The sequence below is a fragment of the Etheostoma cragini genome, chromosome 3 (genome assembly GCF_013103735.1).
Source record: "Etheostoma cragini isolate CJK2018 chromosome 3, CSU_Ecrag_1.0, whole genome shotgun sequence".
NCBI lineage: Eukaryota > Metazoa > Chordata > Actinopteri > Perciformes > Percidae > Etheostoma > Etheostoma cragini.
In genome coordinates this window covers 22,702,623-22,721,978 of record NC_048409.1, presented here as the reverse complement: position 1 = coordinate 22,721,978, position 19,356 = coordinate 22,702,623, and the positions used below count along the sequence as shown (strand labels likewise).

Genomic DNA, 19,356 nt, shown 5'->3' with positions numbered 1-19,356 from the left:
GTTTTATAATATACCAAAGTAATTGAAATGGAATGGGTTCTTGTCTGTGTGCAACATTGCATGTTAGTTAGATCAAGTCTGCTGACAAGCTGTGCATACATTCTTCTTTTGGCTTGTTTATGTCCTAAAAGTACTCAACTGATTATTTTTGTAAAAATTTTGTTTCTAATATAATAATGCTTTTGAACACTTTACTGTTAATGCTTGTGCCTCACATTGCAGTGCCATGATTGAAGTGAACAAAATGAAAGTTAAACTTTAAAACACAGCACAGCCATGAAAAAAGATCAAGCTTTTTTATGTGTCAGCTTAAATATGCACATAGCTAACAAGATTTCCTGTCCTGTCTCGTTTGCAGTACATCCGTACATGCATGCAAGCCAAGGAGTCTCCACACCTCACCCTGGTCCACACCAGCACCGTCAAGGGCATGTTCGACAAGGAAATCTCGGCTATCAGAGCTGTGGTTTCCCGAAAGTCCTTCAACCCACCTTTACCACTACCTCCCAAGAGAAGGGTTCCCACGGTTAGTTCAGTAATCTGTTTGAGTGTGAGAATGACTTAACTTTGTCACTTCTGGTTGTGGGGATCTTGTCTATTCAACATCTGCTGCTGTTTTCAGAGACACGTCACTTATCTGTCAGCCACATATGCTGATTGTTTTGAGTCTCATGAGACTAAAGTGAGCTCAAACAATTTTTTTTTTAATTTCTCCTTGTTGGAATTCTATTCATATACTATTATTAATGTGGTTGAATTTATTGTCAATCACTGACTGACTTAAGTGTGCGCATTTGATCGCTGATTATGTAGAACTGAAACCGAGGGCGGAAATTTACACATGAAAATGTACTCTCACTTAATATTTTCAGTGTTTACAGAGAAGTGTTCTTGTTTTTACCAAAATAGTAAAAGTTCCATAGATGATTGATTCACCTGCACTGACCAAGGCAGGTGTGGGGGAATACCAAGTAAACATGTACTTGGCAACTGCCACCTGTCTTTTACAAGCCAGTGTTCTGAGTGCGTTGGAGCAAGCCTCTGCACACTGCCCTGCCAGCATTTGCCACGTCGTTAGAAAACATCGCAAGCTCCAGGTGCGCAGTGACATCACTCCTTGATCTGTGCATTCACATTTTTAACCGTCACATTGAATTTAATTGGCCTCCATTAGCGAGTCTCCTGGGGGTTTTATATGCCTGATGCCATGCTGACTGTTGATGCCCAGTGATGTGTGGGTTGGAAAGTCTGTAAATATTGCAGGTGGGAATCATTACATGAAACTTAACTCTATTATATTATCACACATAATCATAAGAGCATTAGAACAGTTATTTCATACCTTGTTCTTACTGTTCCCTCCCTATGATAATACGTTTTGTTGGTTTACAGTAAAAACAGCCACCTGTTTCACCACATTTTTTTGATGAGTACATACTGTGTATATAAATGCGGGCCTATTATAAAAACAATATAGTCCAGGGGCAGTTGCTAAAGTTGACAACGAAAGGTTAGATGGCCCCATAAAGCACTCGATAAATGAAAAGAATATCCAGAAAATTGGTTGGAGCTGAAAACAAAGACTTACATTCATTATTTATCAATTAGTTCTTTAGTTTTTAAAATGTCCCTAATTTCAAACCCAAAGATAATCAATTTATATGATGATCACAGAGAGAAACAGGAAACGTAGAGAGAGGGGGGCAAGACATGTCCCTGATTGAGAAACGAATTGTTGACGTTGCCATTATGTGCTGTAATGCTAACGCTAGCCTAGACCAGAGCCATGTCTTTCTCTATCACTCTGGCTACAAGTATGTCAGATGCGTTTTTCACTTGCTCGTCTTACGTAACAGATATGCCCTAATTTTGATCTATGCAGCTGTCTGCACCGGCTCATCTCCCAGCTGCTTCTATCTACTTTACTGTATTATTATAATTTATTTTATATTTTAAGGTTTTATCATTATTTATCGTTTTCTTATTAAAGTGGCCATATTATGAAAAAAAAAAAAAAATTCTGGGATTTTGGAGGTTATGTTGTGTCTCTGGTGCTACACACGCATTCAGACTTGGAAAAATTAAACCATCCATGCTGTTTTTAAATGAGATATGATTTCTGAATGTCCTGTCTTCACTCTCCGGGTGAGCTGTTTAAAATCTATGTGTCTTTCTACGTCAGCATACGTTTCTACGTCACCGTATAACAAAAATATGGTGTTTTTTTATTCTGGTATGTCCTGTGGTGACTACTGTAGTGACTACCTATTCTAGCAATATACTGATCTTATAGCTTTTAATAGCCAGGATGGCCGTTTCTTTATGTTATCACCAACTTTCTGTTTCCCTTTGTTTCTGAGATCCTCTGATGGTGTTTAGAAATAAAGAGGAAAGAGCCACTGCTATTAGGATTCCTAGTCGGTGGTTCTTTTTTTAAATCAGCCATTTTAAGATCTTTAGATGCTGTATTTTATTTGTCATTTTGTATAGCACTTTGTAACTGTTAAAATTGCTTTACAAAAATACGGTGTATCAGTACAATGCAATGGAGGCAGATTGGAGAAGAAAGAAGCAGACAGAGATTCTGGTCAGACTGTAGGAAGCTTAACATAGAAGTATGGATAACTGACAGGAAGTGAGATTTATTTTCAGGACAGGATTTGGTTGTCTTTGTAGGAAACATGAGTGACAATTGGTCAAAAACAGCATGAGTAGAGAACCAAAGACCTGGGTGTTTTTGTGAGGACACAAAAAGACCCCGTCCCTCAGTACCTGTATCTGACAAGAGGCAAATTACACACATTGTCATGCTCACAAAAACATTAAACACACCCACACACAAAGTCAGAGGCAGCAAACAGCAGGAAGTGTGCTAGTTAGTCATGTTCATAGACATTAGGTGTCATGTGATGCTGTTTTTCCTGCTGAATGCTGACCCTCGCAAATCCACTTGGCTTGACATCAGAATGACCTGCCTGACCTCCCACATTTTTGTGTGTGTGTGTGTGTGTGTGTGTGTGTGTGTGTGTGTGTGTGTGTGTGTGTGTGTGTGTGTGTGTGTGTGTGTGTGTGTGTGTGTGTGTGTGTGTGTGTGTGTGTGTGTGTGTGTGTGTGTGTGTGTGTGTGTGTGTGTGTGTGTGTGTGTGTGTGTGTGTGTGTGTGTGTGTGTGTGTGCACTCTGTTATGTACATATTTTTACAGTAAATAATGCTAATACTGCAAGTCTCTCTTTTTTTCTCACCTTCTCTCTGCAGCTATTACAGAAGTGTGTGTGGGACGTGTCAAGCCCATTTAAGATAGTCCTAGTAAATGGCAGCAAGGTGAACGCAGAGGAGACTGCCAAGGTAAATTCTTGCTTTGTCTCCATCCATAGAACTATCCTTTGTATTCATGTTTGTGTCATTGCACACACCAAAAACCTGCATGTGCATTAGTTCACATTGGCAGTAGTATCACACAACAAAAATGATCCAATCTTTCCCACGTACCTAGGTCCAGGTTAGGGCGGGGCTCTTCCACGGCACAGAGCTGCTCTGCAAGCCAGCGGTGAGCAGTGAGAGCAGTGGACGCTCGGACCACACGTGGAAAGACAGCACGCTGGAGTTTGACCTCTCCGTCTGTGACCTGCCGCGCATGACCCGCCTCTGCTTTGCTATTTATGCCGTCATGGACAAAGTCAAGAAGCAGAAGTCCACCAAAAATGCTCACATAAACAAGTACCAGACCATCCGCAAAGCAGGGAAAGTGGTAAGAAAGAGGCTTGTATATGAACCTACACTGGTCAAACAAGGGTCTAAAAAGTAATATCTTCAATTTCCACACATGTAAACCATCTTTATTCAATCACTGACTAATGATTCATTTAATTAATTTCTCTCTGTGTGATCCAGCACTACCCTATAGCTTGGGTCAACACTATGGTGTTTGACTACAAAGGCCAGCTGAAGACTGGAGACATCATACTGCACTGCTGGTCTTCCTTTCCTGGTATTTCTATTATATCTACTAATATAATTAAAGTAGTAAAATTACTTCTCCTGTGATTGCAACCATGCAGTGAATGCATGTCCTTTAATGTGTATCTTTGTGTGTCTCACATAGATGAACTTGAAGAGATGCTGAACCCCATAGGAACCATTCAGACCAACCCGTACACTGAGAACGCTACAGCACTGCACATCCACTTCCCAGAGTACTCGTCACACTCTATCGTCTTCCCCCCCTTCGACAAGGTCAGAAGGCTGACAGTTCTCCTTATAAGAACATACTTTTTTCCAGCATTAAAACATGTCAATGAGCTTAAGTTTGTCTGTAATTCAAATTTAAGTAATAGTCATGCACTCAATCATTTAATAAAAAAATACTGCTGTCAAACGATTAAAATATTTAATCACGATTAATTGCATTAATGTCATAATTAACTCTCATTTAATCTAGTGTGCTGTTGTAGTTTTTCTAATGTTACCAGTTGTTGCAACAGCATTTGAGGAAACAAAAAAGTTTGCTAGGCCAAAAAGAACTTTAGTCTTGCAATTAAAAAACAAATTGACGCCGATTTAAAATGGGTTTTCGTTAACACAGTTAATGACTCATTTAACTGACAACCCTAAAAAAAGAAATAACATCACACATTACGGCACAAATCTGTTTATTTTTCAGCTCCTACTACGCGAGCCCCTCTCTGTGCGTAGCGTAGAGGGTTCCCTGCATGTCTTTTCAACATGTAACAGTAAAACGCCAATTCCCAGCATTATTACATCAGAAGCAGGCTGCACACTTATTGGCCCAATGACGCTGATGAGATTAATTCTTTAGGTATTGAAATTTGGTATAGAATGATGAGGCGTTCTTTGATCTTCAAAACTTTAGAGGCAATTTGGTACTCAGCCCTACTGCCATGATTGTACTATACTTAGACATGCTTACTATACTAAGCTGATGAACTTAGATGATTGGATGAGACCATGTGGCCTTTTTTAAAGACTTGACTGCAGTTGAATTTCTCATTTCAGTACCTTAGTGCTATTCATAATGCAACCTAGTGATTATCATGAAATGGCAGTTGGCATGAGAGGATCAGGACTTGCTTGACATGCCTAATGCGCTGTATCAATGTGCGTGTTCACTTACACGTTGCTCACTTACTTATTTGCAGATACTGGAAAAGGCTGCAGAGATTGCCGGAGCAAGTGACTGCGTACCAATGGTGAGTTAATGTACAGTAGGAGATAATTGTGTTGACATGCATAGATATATGTGTGCATTCAGAAAACGAGGTAAGACAAGGTACAAAAAAATAAAGTGACATACAAGTTGGCCTGCAACAAATGCTGCATCATTTATCTGTCTCTCCCCCTCACACACAATCTTAACAGACACACACCACCAGTGTAGTAATCTTGTACTGCTAGTTTCCCTGGAAACCCATTGTTATCACTTTGGCAGGGTGTAGCTGCAAAAATAGTTCAGTCCCTTTCAAAACTAGACTTTTATCAGATTACTTCTATATGTTCCTGTCTCACAGGAGCGTGCGTGCGTGCGTGCATGCGTGCTTGTGAGACTATGTTGGGCCTTGTATTGTGAATTGAGATGAATTGCATTCAAGGCATTTGAGTCAAAATTGCTGGACACTTTAATACACTCCTGCCATCTTGTGGTTTTTTACAGTCACTGCTCAACATCATTTTCTCATTTCCTTTTACGTCCTGGCTCTTCCTCCAATTATCCTCCTTTCATCCTTTCTCTCCTCTCCATCTTCTTCATCTTCTCCTTCTCTTAACTCTCCAACCCAACGAACCATTCATTACTTCTCTCAGGGCCGTGGAGGTAAGAAGTTCCACATAGAGCTGAAGGAGATCATGGAGCGTGACCCGCTTTCTCAGCTTTGTGAAAATGAGAAGGACTTAATCTGGACACTACGCTACGACTGTAGAGAGAATTTCCCCCAGTCGCTGCCCAAGCTGCTACTCTCCGTCAAGTGGAGCAAACATGAGGACATGGCACAGGTTAGCCATCGTGGTCACCATTTATTCATTTTAATAAGACTCAGTAAGATCTGTTCAATGTAAGTTGCATAAACAAAATCACTAACAATAATAACAGTTTCCTGTTTTTTAACATTGTTACAAGCTTATAAAAACATTGACCGTACCAGTCAAAACTTTGGACACACTTTCCCATTTGAGTGAATGAGAAAGCATGTCAAAATCTTTGACATGTACTGTATACAAAATCTATATATCAGTTTTCAGCTTTAAAAATGATATGGCAAAAATTATATTGTGTATGTTAACATGATGCTATACATCCATCTTCACTGCATTAAACATCTTAAATTGACAGAAAAATACCAGATTTTACGTAATTGGCCCTGGAATAAAAACAGTTTAAACATTGTTTAATACAACTAAAATTGTGCGTAGTAATAAACCAACTGCTCTACGAGAATGCGTGGTTTCATCACACATGCACGTGTGTGGACAGAGACTGCTGTTGCCTCCAGCCAGTACTTTTTAAAACAATACAGATAAAGCATAGACCTGTCAATCACACCGTGCATGGCACACCTGTGACACACAGTTTCCATGGGAGCAGTCGCTTCAGTTCACCATCTTACAGAAAGGAGAACTGTGATCACAATTTTTATAACTGTAAGATTAATTATGCAACCATGAGGGTGATCCCAAGGCTAATCAAATTTGACAAAAAAAGAAGGTATTATTTACTTAGCTACGGAAGGACTATATTATTTTATTTTTTTAACTGATTAAACTTGCGTCTGTCTGTCTGTGTGTGTGTGTGTGTGTGTGTGTGTGTGTGTGTGTGTGTGTGTGCGTGCGTGCATCAGCTCCAGGCCCTGCTTCAGATCTGGCCCAAACTCTCTCCCAGAGATGCTCTGGAGCTTCTGGACTTTAACTACCCTGACCAGTATGTCAGAGAATATGCTGTAGGCTGTCTGCGTGATATGAGGTAAGCATGTGTTCAGCTTCTACATTCATGTATCATGCGCTGTCATCTTGTACATTTTGTTACATTTCCCTTGCTGTTTTATTATATTGTAAATTACGTATGTTTGTTTGAATTACTGTCTGTCGATCTGACAGTCGGTCTGTCGGTCTGTGCTCTGTGTTGTCTCTTTTCCTGAAGAAAGAGACATGATCATTACAAATCCAAACTAAAACTTAAAAAAATGTAAGAAAGGTTAAAAGGTAGAAAACGGCCTTCTTATCACCTCTCTCTCTCTCTCTCTCTCTCTCTCTCTCTCTCTCTCTCTCTCTCCTGTTTTCTCTCCCCTTGCCAGTGACGAGGAGCTGTCTCAGTACTTGCTACAGTTGGTGCAGGTGTTGCGTTACGAGCCCTACTATGACTGTGCCCTCACCCACTTCCTGTTGGAGCGGGCCCAGGGTAACCGAAAGATAGGACACTTCCTCTTTTGGCACCTACGGTGTGTACAAGTGTGCACATGTACAGTTGCACATTAGTAAAAAAAACAATAAATAGTATGTTTGTGAAAAAGGGCTACAGTTGACTGTGACTGTTCTGTTGCCCTACACAGGTCAGAGATCCACATGCCAGCTGTTTCAATCCAGTTTGCCCTCATGCTGGAAGCCTACTGTAGAGGCACCATCCCTCATATTGAGGTTCTAAAGAAACAGGTAGGTCACACACACAAACATACAATCTCTTATTATTATTTATTTCTTGTCTCATGCACACACATGCACACACGGTTTGTTTCCTTTTTCATTTTTGTCTTTAGAGATTATGACCCGCTTCTCAGTTCCACAGCTATGCTTCAGACTTTTACTGTACTAGTCCTTACTCCAGCACCAGAATAGCCGTGGTCTATTGTCACCCCCGACAGGACTAGATTCATAGTATTTTTAGCCTGTCACAGTGACAACAGCATCACCCTGATGCCCTCAAACCTTTGCCCTCTACAATGGGAATTCTAACGTTCAATCCTGTGGACGCTTCCTCCTACTTCCTCATCAGCGCAGTCATTTATCTGGCCACTTTCCTGTTTGAAGGAGCATGCACAATGCTGACATAGTCAAAGGAGTTAAAGTAGAATGAGCTCAGTTGTCTCTTACAGGGTTAGAGATTCCTATGTTTTGTTGGCTTGTTTCAGTCAAGAAAATTTTAAAATATTGTTCCCAACATTCCCAACTCTTCTGTTACATGTTCCTTGTTTTGCCTGTACCAGGTGGAAGCCCTGAGTAAACTAAAGTCAGTAAACGAGCTAATTAAGCTGGGGACCATCAAGAACGCTCGAAATAAGACCAAGGAGGCAATGTTGACCAAGGAGGCCATGATGACTTGTCTGAGGCAGAGTGGCTATACAGAGACTCTGTCAGACCTGCACTCCCCTCTAAACCCCAATGTCCTGCTGTCTGGCATCAAGTAAGACAATTCAGTTTTAGATCCGGTTGAATTGTTTTCTCCTCCATTTCACAGTACGTAATTTCCCGTCTTTCTCTCATTCTCCCATCAGTGTGGAGAGGTGTCGGTACATGGACTCTAAGATGAAGCCACTCTGGATTGTTTATAACAACAAGCTGCTGGGGGGAGAGACCCTGGGAATCATCTTCAAGAATGGAGACGGTAGGAGGAATCACAGACTGGGGGAAGAGAGGTTTGGAAGAGGGTACAAAAGAGAAAAATGGGTGGGATGAGAAGGGGTAGAGATATGCTCCAAGGTCATGATGATGAGGGATTGCAATCACTTTTCATCTGTCAAGTAATCTTTACTTTTGCTTGGAAAAGCACAATACATTGTTTTGGAATGAAGAGAACATTTTTTTATTTTTTTTACTTTTTCCTAGATCTAAGGCAAGACATGTTGACCCTCCAGATTTTGAGATTAATGGATCTTCTATGGAAGGAGGCTAATCTGGACCTCAGGTGGGTTGGTTTTGTGTGTGTTTGTGTGTCTGTCTGTTTGTCTGTCTGTTAAATGCACAGACTGTCAAGCTTGTTTGTCCCTGCTCTCTGTCGGGAAGAGGAAGAGGAGAGGAGACACTAAATTACCCCATGCTACTTTGACCTCGAACCCTTTTACACCCTAGACATCTACACACACACACACACACACACACACACACACACACACACACACACACTATATCAGCATTACATCCAAACTAAATCCGCACAATAGCACAAACCATTGGAGCACATCTGGAGCTGAGCACTGGAGGGGGTTGTTTTGACAGTTGAGTTTGAGGACAGTACTTCAGATTTGTGACATGGGTCAGAGTTTGAACACAGTGATGTGCCATTGTATATGAATGTAGGGACAATGTAATGAAACCACTATGATGTAGATGTAAGTTTCTTCTGTGATTTCTTGGTGATGTATTTTACTGCCCATATCTATTATTTGTTAATTCAGTTAACACTTATTTATTTAAACTCAACATCCATAAAGTTTAGTAAGAAATGGCATTTGTTCTCCATTAAACTAGAGATGCACAGATTCGCTCTGTAGATGCCCAATATTGGCCTAAATGACAGGATTCAGATATTGGAGGGAAAAGGAAAGTATAATCTGATACATTCCATTAGCCTAAACTGCTACTCCCTGTCAACCACTGTTGTGCCTGCTTGGCTGACAAGAAGTGTAAAGTCAACAGCATCACTTTAACTACTGTCTATGATCGTGACGCAATATTATCGGCTATTATGAACCCACTGGCCCGCCCTTCAATAGCACTTGTTGGCCAGGAGTACATGAGAACGCAAGGTAACGTAACCCCGTTTGTACAGGTCCTATCCCCTGACCAATCGGCTTAACCACTCGAGGTGAAATGCCTAACCCCAACCAATTGTGCTGCTTTGTAGAGTGCGTAGCGTGGACATAGTTTTGCCTCTCCATTAATATCATATCGCAGCAGACACTATCTGCGGGAAGTTTTGAAAAACTGTAAATGCATTTGTAACCACTTTATCTGCATTGCCTTGACTCACTGTGACTTCAACATAACTGCAGGGGCGACGTAGTTTGCGCGCATGTGTGCGCGCGCACGTGTCGGAGTTCCGCTCTCTGTTATTATGCCGATTAACACAGCGGATATTGCGATATCAACGCCAGTGTAGTCAAGGCAGCATGCGGCCGCCTTGACTGCAAAGTGCTGCTGGAAACCCTGGTGGATCTACAGCTACACACACAAAGCTACATTTACATCCAAATCAGATTGTTGCTTTCATTTGGCACAGAGTTTTGGATCTTTTCTGGGTCATGTTTTTGGGGACTGTTTTCACTTGTAATTTGAAATAAATAAACTACTGAAAATCATGTAGGGGAGAGCCGGGACAGTTGAAACATTTTTTAATTAAACGTAATTTACAAAGCGGTCATATTCCGCTGACAGCTAATATTTTGTCACTATCAACCTACACCTGTCATCTGTCAAATAAAGTTTCATTTGTTCAGCTTTGAACAAAACTGTTCAGGAATTATTACAGCCAAAGTGGGACGTGCGTAATGTGTCATCTGTCCCTCCTGGACAGGATGAAAGAAATGGCATGGGGGGGACGAATGACACATACAGCTTAAGCCATATAAACTTCCCACAACTTTAATATTTTGCTATATATCATGGATGGTACTTCCAAAAGGTGTGTTATTATAGATAGATTGTTGCAGTGCTATACATCTCTGTGAGTGTCTGTTAACTAATTGCCTACATCGTGAAGCGTGTTTGAAACTGACATTGAAATATCACATAGTGTAGATGTTTCTGCTATTTTTATAGCTATAACAGTACGTTTTTCCATTCACATCATGTTTATATTGTGAAATTGTTTCACTAGGTTTTTACGTGGGTTAGACCACTGCACATCCAAACGACCCACAGCCTGTCAATCTCCAAAGGATAACATGGGAAAACTCAACCCCCTATACCTGGTCGGCCCAAATATATTTTCATTGTTCTAAAACTGCTTTTAAATGTCTCACCTTTTTACATTATTGTATAAACACATTTTATATTTGTGCATTTACTTAAAATCCATGGAGTTACATCCAGTTGAAACAGCTTTTTCAACCGTACGGACATGGACATATGCCATTACAGCCTGTTTTGCTTTTCATGTAAACAAGCATGCAATATGAAAGTCTGGGCTTGTGGAGAACACTAAATGGTCTACTAAATAAGCATGCAGTCAAAACTTTAAATGAAAAAAACTAATTAGTAATCGAAAAAATTTAAGCACTAATGAAGTTTACTTTTGACCATCAAAACTCGTTTATTGGCTGTAACTTTGTTTTAAATGGAAACAACAGGAAGATATTTGGCTGATAGAAGAAGGTTAACATTCTCTATGTTCTGACCTGAGGAAGTCTGTCTATCGTCATTGCACTGGACACAAAACTGGAATGTTTCATCGGCCCCGCGTTTCAATCGTCCCGGCTCTCCCTTATTGTCAGTACATCGAATATCTATCACAGTGTGTGAATGCAGAGTTTTAAGTATAGAAAATAGGGTATTTGTAATATACCTATAAAAAAGTAGTTGTGATTTGTATTTTTTAGTATGGGTTACCGTGTGTCCCAGTTTGGGACTTCTTTTCAATCTACCCAAGAAATGCTCTAGGATGGATATGTTCCCAATGTTCCAGTTGATATCATCAAGCTCCTTGCTTCTCTTTCTTTCCATATCATGCAGAATCGTACCGTATGGTTGCCTTGCGACAGGTGACCGGGCAGGGCTGATCGAGGTCGTCTCATCAGCAGACACGATTGCCAACATCCAGCTGACCAGCAGCAACGTGGCAGCGGCGGCCGCTTTCAACAAAGATGCTTTACTCAACTGGCTCAAAGAGAGGAACACTGGGTAAGACAGTGATTAAAAGGACCTTTAGGTAGCTACATTTTGAGCATCTTTGGACAAAAGGGTGTGTTACAGGTGATAATCACCACTAAGACTTGCTTAGAAGAGAATCTACACAAAAAAAGTGCTTAAATGTGTGTTTATTTTGACAGTGATGCCCTTGATCGGGCCATTGAGGAGTTCACTCTATCATGTGCAGGCTACTGTGTAGCCACCTACGTCCTGGGCATTGGAGATCGCCATAGTGACAACATCATGGTCCGCAGCACCGGACAGGTTGGCCAGACAGTTTGTTTTATCTGTATAAATGATCCAGTCTCCATTAGTTCTTTTTTCTGGATCCACGATGTTCACTGATCGGCCTTTTTGTCTTTCAGCTCTTCCACATCGACTTTGGTCACATCCTGGGCAACTTCAAGTCCAAGTTTGGCATCAAGAGGGAGCGTGTACCATTTATCCTCACACACGACTTCATCCATGTCATACAGCAAGGCAAGACTGGATACACAGAAAAATTTGGCAGGTTTGTTCCTTTTAGTTTATTCTTCGTTACTCTTATTATTTTGTTTATTCTTTTATCGTCAGCCTCTGATAAAGCTAAATATTATTTTATTTTTTTACAGGATTTAGATATTTTACTTGGTAAAGAGTTAGCATTAAAAGACAGGAAAAATACACATATTTTATGTTATTTAACAATCTATTCTGTTTTTGAAAAGACTAGAGCCAACATTTGATCCATGCCATAAAAAGCATTTTGTTAATGGCGGATAAAGGAAGTTTCCTGTGGTTATTAGTTCAAAGAGCAGAAGAATTCAGAATAAGTTGTGGGATAAAACAGGATTCATATGAAACAATGGTGGACTGTCAGAGGATTAAAAAAGCAATCAAAGTCACAAGGAGTACATATGAACATAGAGGCTATCAAAGTCAAACCTTCATTTGCAGTTGGTGCAGTACTCCCTCCTACCAGCAGGTGGCAGTATGAGCCTGGTCATTCATGAGCAGGTTTCACTGGGGAGAAACTGTAAAATCCCATGTAACTGTATTTAAGGAACAGCAATTGACTATCACACACACTGGTCAGTTGTGAAAGCCTAAGAGGTACAGTTAAACATGATCAGCAGTGTCATGGCCTCACACACACACACACACACTTGCCAACAATGTCTTCATATATCCTGAAGGATCAAAATGAATTGAATTCAAATGCCACCAGTCTTCCACCAGTCTTTTTACGTATTTATTTATTTATTTATTTATTTATTTATATAAAATGTCTTATATTTAATTTAGCTTAGATAGGTGCTCTACTTTAAAAAGCAAAACCTGACCTGTCAATCCCTCTGGATCCATATATAAAGTCTTTGTTGCTGCCTCTTTTTTTGACAAAAGGGTTGCATAATTTGGATAGTATCACATGTTCCTGTGGGAGTTGGTGAGGATGTTACACCTTCTGTTGGGGGTTTCAAAGTGCTCATCATAACCAAAGACATTCCAGGCCTAATCCTTTTCTCGCAAGAAGCTACCAAACATTATTGTTAACAATGTGTAAGCTTGTTGGCCAGTTGTTCTGCAAACAAACAAAAAAAAAATGTTGCTGAGGTTTGTACATATTTTAGACTTGTATGATCACTTCAACAATGACATACTTTAGTTTAATCATCTATATGTGAGAATAATGACTTCAGAATAGAGTATAAAGACCACAGTCCTACTGACCATTACCACATGCACATACCCCAACCAAAGAGTTAATACTGTTTCTGTATCTGATAACTTTGAAAGAATATAACAGCATTGGCCTTGTTTAGGTGTGAATTAAAATAATCATGTTCATACAAGGAAACATTAAGATGCTTGATTGTCTTTCTTTATGGTGTAATTAAGATTCTTACTTGCAGAGTCTGTTAAAAGATGATGGAACATCACAAGAGAACATCATGACCATCATTATGAATTAACAAAATTGTTGACACTGTACTGTATATGTCAGAAATAATGAAGTGTGTTTGTGTGCCTTTGTTGTTCCTGTAGTTTCCGTCAGTACTGTGAGGAAGCCTATTTAGTCTTGAGGAAGAACGGGAACCTCTTCATCACACTGTTTGCCCTCATGTTAACTGCTGGACTGCCTGAGCTCACATCAGTCAAAGACATCCAGTACTTAAAGGTATTACACACACACACACACACACACACAGATATATATATATATACACAAACAGGTTTATATGTTTAAGGCGGAAAATTTCTCCAAACCAGCCAGAAAGTGGCAAATGCTGCGTTCAGGGCAAGCCGTTACTTGTGTTTTCACAACCTTCTACCCGTGAAAGTTCCTAGAACGGCAGTCAAACCCGTAACTTACTACTCGTGAACTCCTACCAGATCATTGTACTCCTCGTTACAGTTCTGATGTCAAACACAAACAATGTCAATCCCTGTTGATTTTCTACAGACGCCGGTGATTACCAGTGAGAAATTGAAATAAATATACATAAATAGGCAATGTAAAGTAATTCCACACATTGTAATCAAAACAACACACATCTGATTGTGAACTACTACAAGTTATGTTTTATCAAATGAAGCCCCAAATATGTTGCCAACTAGAACTCGTTAGTATCAGCTAACGCTAACTATCGTCAACCGTAAGTGGACGCTACCTAGAAGGGTTTGTGATGACTTTGCCTGGAACGCTGCCAAGTTGTGGCTCGTGACTTGAAGTCTTTAGTTACGGGTTAAAAACTGTGTCTGGAACGCAGCATTAGATGGACTACCCTTTCCCGAGGTCCTTTAGCTATGGGAGTCTGTATGTGTTTTACACAACCAAAAAGTATGTCTAGAAAGGATGGGTACATACTTGATCCTAGAGTTTACCTGTTTTCTACAAATCTCAACATATCAACATGTTGTCTGGGAGATATTTAACACATTATGAGTCATTTTAATCAACTTCCCTCCTCAGGATTCTCTGGCTCTGGGTAAAACAGACGAGGATGCCCTGAAGCAGTTCCGTCAGAAGTTCGACGAGGCCCTGAGAGAGAGCTGGACAACCAAAGTCAACTGGATGGCCCACAATGTGGCCAAAGACAACCGTTCCTAGAGCAGCTGAGAGCAGACAAAGGACAGGGGCCAAGAGGACACCATTGAGTGCGGGAGGGGGAAAGGTGCGCCAAGGACACAGGGTGATAGCCACCTTGATACAAAGAAGGGAATCTAGCAGAATTATCCAAACAAAAGAAGATTCACCTCCGTATACTGTACATACAGAGCTAACCTACTCTCCGAAACAGTTCAGTTACCTTATACCCTTACTTACTGCATCCCTCCTCGCCTTGCATGGCTCTGGCGTGGGGCCTCCTGAAAATCCAAATTCATGGTCTTGACGTTTCAGTGGAATCATGGTGGGTAAAGTCATTGCAAGTTTTGCACAGGCACACAGCTGATAGAACACACAGCCAAAGGAAGGGAACTGAAGCACCCACTCTGCCCACACTAAAATATGAACTGTACCTACAGAGCGGGCTGACAAAATAGTCATGTTTTGGAGTAGATACGTTTTGTCAGACGGACCTAAAACCCAGCTTGTATGGACTCTAAAGTGGCATGTGATTTGACGATGCCCCAGAACTGCTTTTAAGTACAGCCGAGATAACAGATGGGTGCGGAAAAGGCAGAATCCAGAAGACAAAAATGTCTGATCCCGATGTCTTAAAACAATGTGCACAACGCCCACAGGAAGTGCATCTTAAGACTAATTCCCACTGCCTCAAAGTGTGCCTCAAAACTGCGGGAAGATTGTATTTTTTTATGAGTTTTCTTTTTTTCTTTTTTGCCATTTAAGAATTTATGAGATGTCTATGTGCCAGACTAGCCCACAGAGAAAGCTTGTGTTCGGGAAATAACGAAAGAGAAGGATTGATGAGAGAAAAGGAAGCCGTGAGCCTTGTGGTCCACTGTTTGAATCTCAGTTGATTTGGACCATTGAACACTGGAATGTTTAAAAAGAAACATTTCAAATTGTCTTTTAATGAACTTAAACACTTTAGTTTTAGTTTATTTTGAAATGACAATGTGCATTGCTTCTCTCAAAATTTTCAAATCAAGAGCATTGTTGGACAAAGTGTTATCATCTGTGAGTTATCACTAGCCAACTGGTCTTGAGGTCTAAAAGGATGTCAGCCTTTCGAAACACCAAACAACTCCTGCTAGCACCCATGACAAATATACTCACTGAGGAATAATAACTGATGCTTTTAACATGCGAGGACCAAACAAAAAGCAACTGTTCAGTAATTTCATTGTTTATACTATGTTTTTAATTATGTGTGTCTGAATTGAATGTGAAAATATGTGCCGCTCTCTTTTTTTTAAGTGTATTTGTTTTTATACAACCATGTTTGGGCGGAGTTTGAGGCTGGTGTGGGCGGGGTTTATTAGTATGGACACTGCGATGCAAAGCTACATCCTCATTTCGACATACGGTGCTACTCAGCATCTGCATCTGTTTGATTTTTGTGCAATATCTGACTATATTATAAACCATATCCTATTATATAAAGCCTTAGGCCTTAGCCTAAGCCTATAATGGTTTTCCTCTGTTGGTTTATGTGTAATGCAGCTGTATTTCGCACTAGCCTTCAAAAGTCTCAGACACTGGATATTGTCAAATGTACAGGCTTTAATTGTTTTGCTGGTGTTTGTTTTCATAGGATTTTAATTAAAGTTATTTTCCACTGCGCTGCATTTCCACCTGCAGTCTGTTTCCTTCTTCTTGATGTGGGTTGTGAGATTGCACCCACTCAGGGTAGGCCTAAGGATTTTATAGAGAGAAAATGGAAAAATAAAGTTGCTTCCAAATAGAAAGAAACTACAATTCAAGGATATACTTTTTTTTTCGTCTTTTTTTGCTAAGGTCAACGTCCTCATCATGAAGCCCTTTTGTGTGTGGTCTGTTTATCACCTGCGGTGGACAAGAGTGCTGTGTGTGTGACGCAGCATTTCTTTTCACTCTGTGGGGAATGTTAACAAAATCTCTTCCTTCGGTGGTCATCATTTATTGGTTCACTATTACTTGAAGCTACAATCATCGCTCAGTGTGAATCATCAGCTGTATGTGTGTCGTTCACTGCAGACAGTTACGTAATTTAATGACCTGGTAGGAGGGGTGTCCATAGTGGAGGTACAGTGGCACATATCCTTTATGGAGGATTTGACATGTGTGCTGTTTCAGTCTTCCCCTGACACATCCGGGACACTAATTTTACTCCCTTAGCCTACACATATTCCATACTGGCCTCCTTTCAGAGGCTTCATGCTTTACATGCCCGTTTTTAGATAGTGGTCTTTTTACATGAACAGGACCACACTACACACTTACACCTAAAGCAAAATGTTGCCAAGGAATATACACAATACAGGACTCTGGAAATGCAATGAAATTGCAGTATGGCTTCAAGTTAATAAAGACATTGTTCACTAAATGTAGTCATAACAATTCAGCTCATGAATTGACCATGAATTGTTGGCTTTCTTTTCCTTTCTATTGTAAGTTTCAGCTACCCATGTGTCTTGGCAGCAGTTGCCCATGGATCGTTTTCTAAAATAGAGCTTACTTCATGTTTTCGCTGCTGGAAGTGCACCATAGTAAAAAGTATATAGTAAGTTTATAGTAAAAAAAAAAAAAAAAAAAAAAAACACTGTTAAGTGTGTGTGTTTTTTTTGTTTGTTTTTTCGTTTAAGGGCCCCCTAGAGGGCCCTGCATTGCTTTTTCTCCACTGGAGGGACACCCTAATGGGCACTTAATCGAAATATATCTACGATAGAGGCATTCAAGAGGTCACTATTTTTTTCTAACAAGGGGACACCAATAGGATGTTGCAATTTCTTTCTCCACGGCATGCACAAATGACATTTTTTGGCAATTCACAAGAATATCTTTTGCTATTCAGATATTAATGTTTTCACTGGCAAGAACATGTTTTCACTAGGAAATGTTGTAAAACACAAAGAAAACATGCCTAGCGAGGAAAAGCCAAATATAGAGTATTGTAGTCCAGATTTCTGTACTGAATTATTCTATGGAGGCTTTCAGCTTGACAGGAGAAAATGATGGTGTGCAAAATGCCAGCATGTGAGATTATACATTGTCTGTTCTCTAGTCTCAGCCACTCATTAACAGATGACACAAAGCAGAGTCCCATTCATCATAACCTTTGACTGTTTATGATCATAACAAGATGTAACAATGATTCAAGCAAGAATGGTGGTTGGTGTTGGAGTATAGCCTGTATTAAGAAAAAAAGGGAAAAAAGCATGGCCTATATTTTGATAGCCTTCTTCATAATATTTAGTAGTGGTCATGCCTGTGCTGTTTGGTAGCCTACAACAAAAACGTGAACCAATTTTTTGACTCAAATAACACATATTCCTGTAATACGTCGGCAGATATTTTATCCTTTAAGAATCACTTCAAAGCAAAAAAGGGTGTGACGTGAGGTAGGTAAAGTTCATACCGTTTCCTCCTCAGACTTTCGTAATTTGTTTACACATTGTTTTAGATTCAGCGTAGTGGTTCTTCTCCCAGGCTCAGTCTCACGCTGCTCGATACACATAACATGGGACTCCACGTGCAGTGGATGACTTGTTTATATAACATGACGGACAGACTCTGGACCAATGAACTTTCTTTTTTGTAAAGTCGTCATCTTCGCTATGGAAACCCGCAGTTTTTAGCCAATTGAGAAACGCTTAGAGCGGAGTCCGAATCGAGGTCGCGCGCTGAGCTCGCCGATTCGTTTAGTAGGCTCATTCACTACCGTCACCGTCTCCCATTGAGGAATGCTGGAGTTTATACTTACTGGTTTTTGCACTGGTCGGTTTTGCTTTAACTTGACAGCGAGGACAACTGAGAGGAGACGTTTCTCGACAGCACAGGTTGGTTTTCTTCATTTTCACCTCTTAGTTGTAGTAAGAAGGCTTAGTTAAACAATAGGCCTAGCCTGAGTTGCGTAACTATGTGTTGTACATTTAATACCTTTATGAACGATGTTCGACTTGTTCTGTTTATTCATTTAGAAAGAAAAATGGCGGCTTTTGTGAAATGGCTAAAACAGTTCTTTTTGGTCGCGGGTTTTGAACGATATCGTTACTTTTACATAACTGTCTCTGTACAGTGGATTGCGGGTCAACGTACGACGCTGAAGTTGGCTTTCGATTCGACAATAAAAGGGAAATGTAAGGGGGAACTTGTAGAGTACTTAGAGCAGGACCAGATCCAAAACCACTGAACCAAAACTTGTCAAATCTGGACCAAAATATCCCAGAGAGGCTAAAGATTCTTAAACACAGTCTCAGATTTGTTAAAACGTTATTCTATTTGTGAAAAAGCAATAAAGGGAGATTTTACTAAAGGCTAAATATTCTAAAACACACAGTCTCCGATTCGTGAAAAGAGAATCTTTAGTCTCTCTGGGATAATTCAGTCCAGATTGGACAAGTCTAGGTATAGTGGTTTTTGGAC

At 40.2% G+C, this 19,356-nt stretch overlaps 1 protein-coding gene across 1 annotated transcript in view; it reads left to right on the top strand.

Annotated features, from left to right (window-relative positions):
- The window catches only part of pik3cb (phosphatidylinositol-4,5-bisphosphate 3-kinase, catalytic subunit beta), a 52,481-nt gene extending 35,809 nt beyond the window's left edge, over positions 1-16,672 (top strand). Inside the window, exons 7-24 of the mRNA XM_034866979.1 lie at positions 359-526; positions 3,255-3,344; positions 3,493-3,747; positions 3,891-3,987; positions 4,102-4,232; positions 5,156-5,206; positions 5,817-6,005; positions 6,848-6,969; positions 7,301-7,444; positions 7,556-7,655; positions 8,207-8,403; positions 8,495-8,604; positions 8,826-8,904; positions 11,670-11,837; positions 11,987-12,110; positions 12,212-12,357; positions 13,872-14,004; positions 14,800-16,672. Of these exons, the coding sequence (XP_034722870.1) occupies positions 359-526; positions 3,255-3,344; positions 3,493-3,747; positions 3,891-3,987; positions 4,102-4,232; positions 5,156-5,206; positions 5,817-6,005; positions 6,848-6,969; positions 7,301-7,444; positions 7,556-7,655; positions 8,207-8,403; positions 8,495-8,604; positions 8,826-8,904; positions 11,670-11,837; positions 11,987-12,110; positions 12,212-12,357; positions 13,872-14,004; positions 14,800-14,937 (2,442 nt within the window). The 3' untranslated portion in view covers positions 14,938-16,672. The remainder of the gene's footprint in view (positions 1-358; positions 527-3,254; positions 3,345-3,492; positions 3,748-3,890; positions 3,988-4,101; positions 4,233-5,155; positions 5,207-5,816; positions 6,006-6,847; positions 6,970-7,300; positions 7,445-7,555; positions 7,656-8,206; positions 8,404-8,494; positions 8,605-8,825; positions 8,905-11,669; positions 11,838-11,986; positions 12,111-12,211; positions 12,358-13,871; positions 14,005-14,799) is intronic.
- Positions 16,673-19,356: the final 2,684 nt, after the last annotated feature.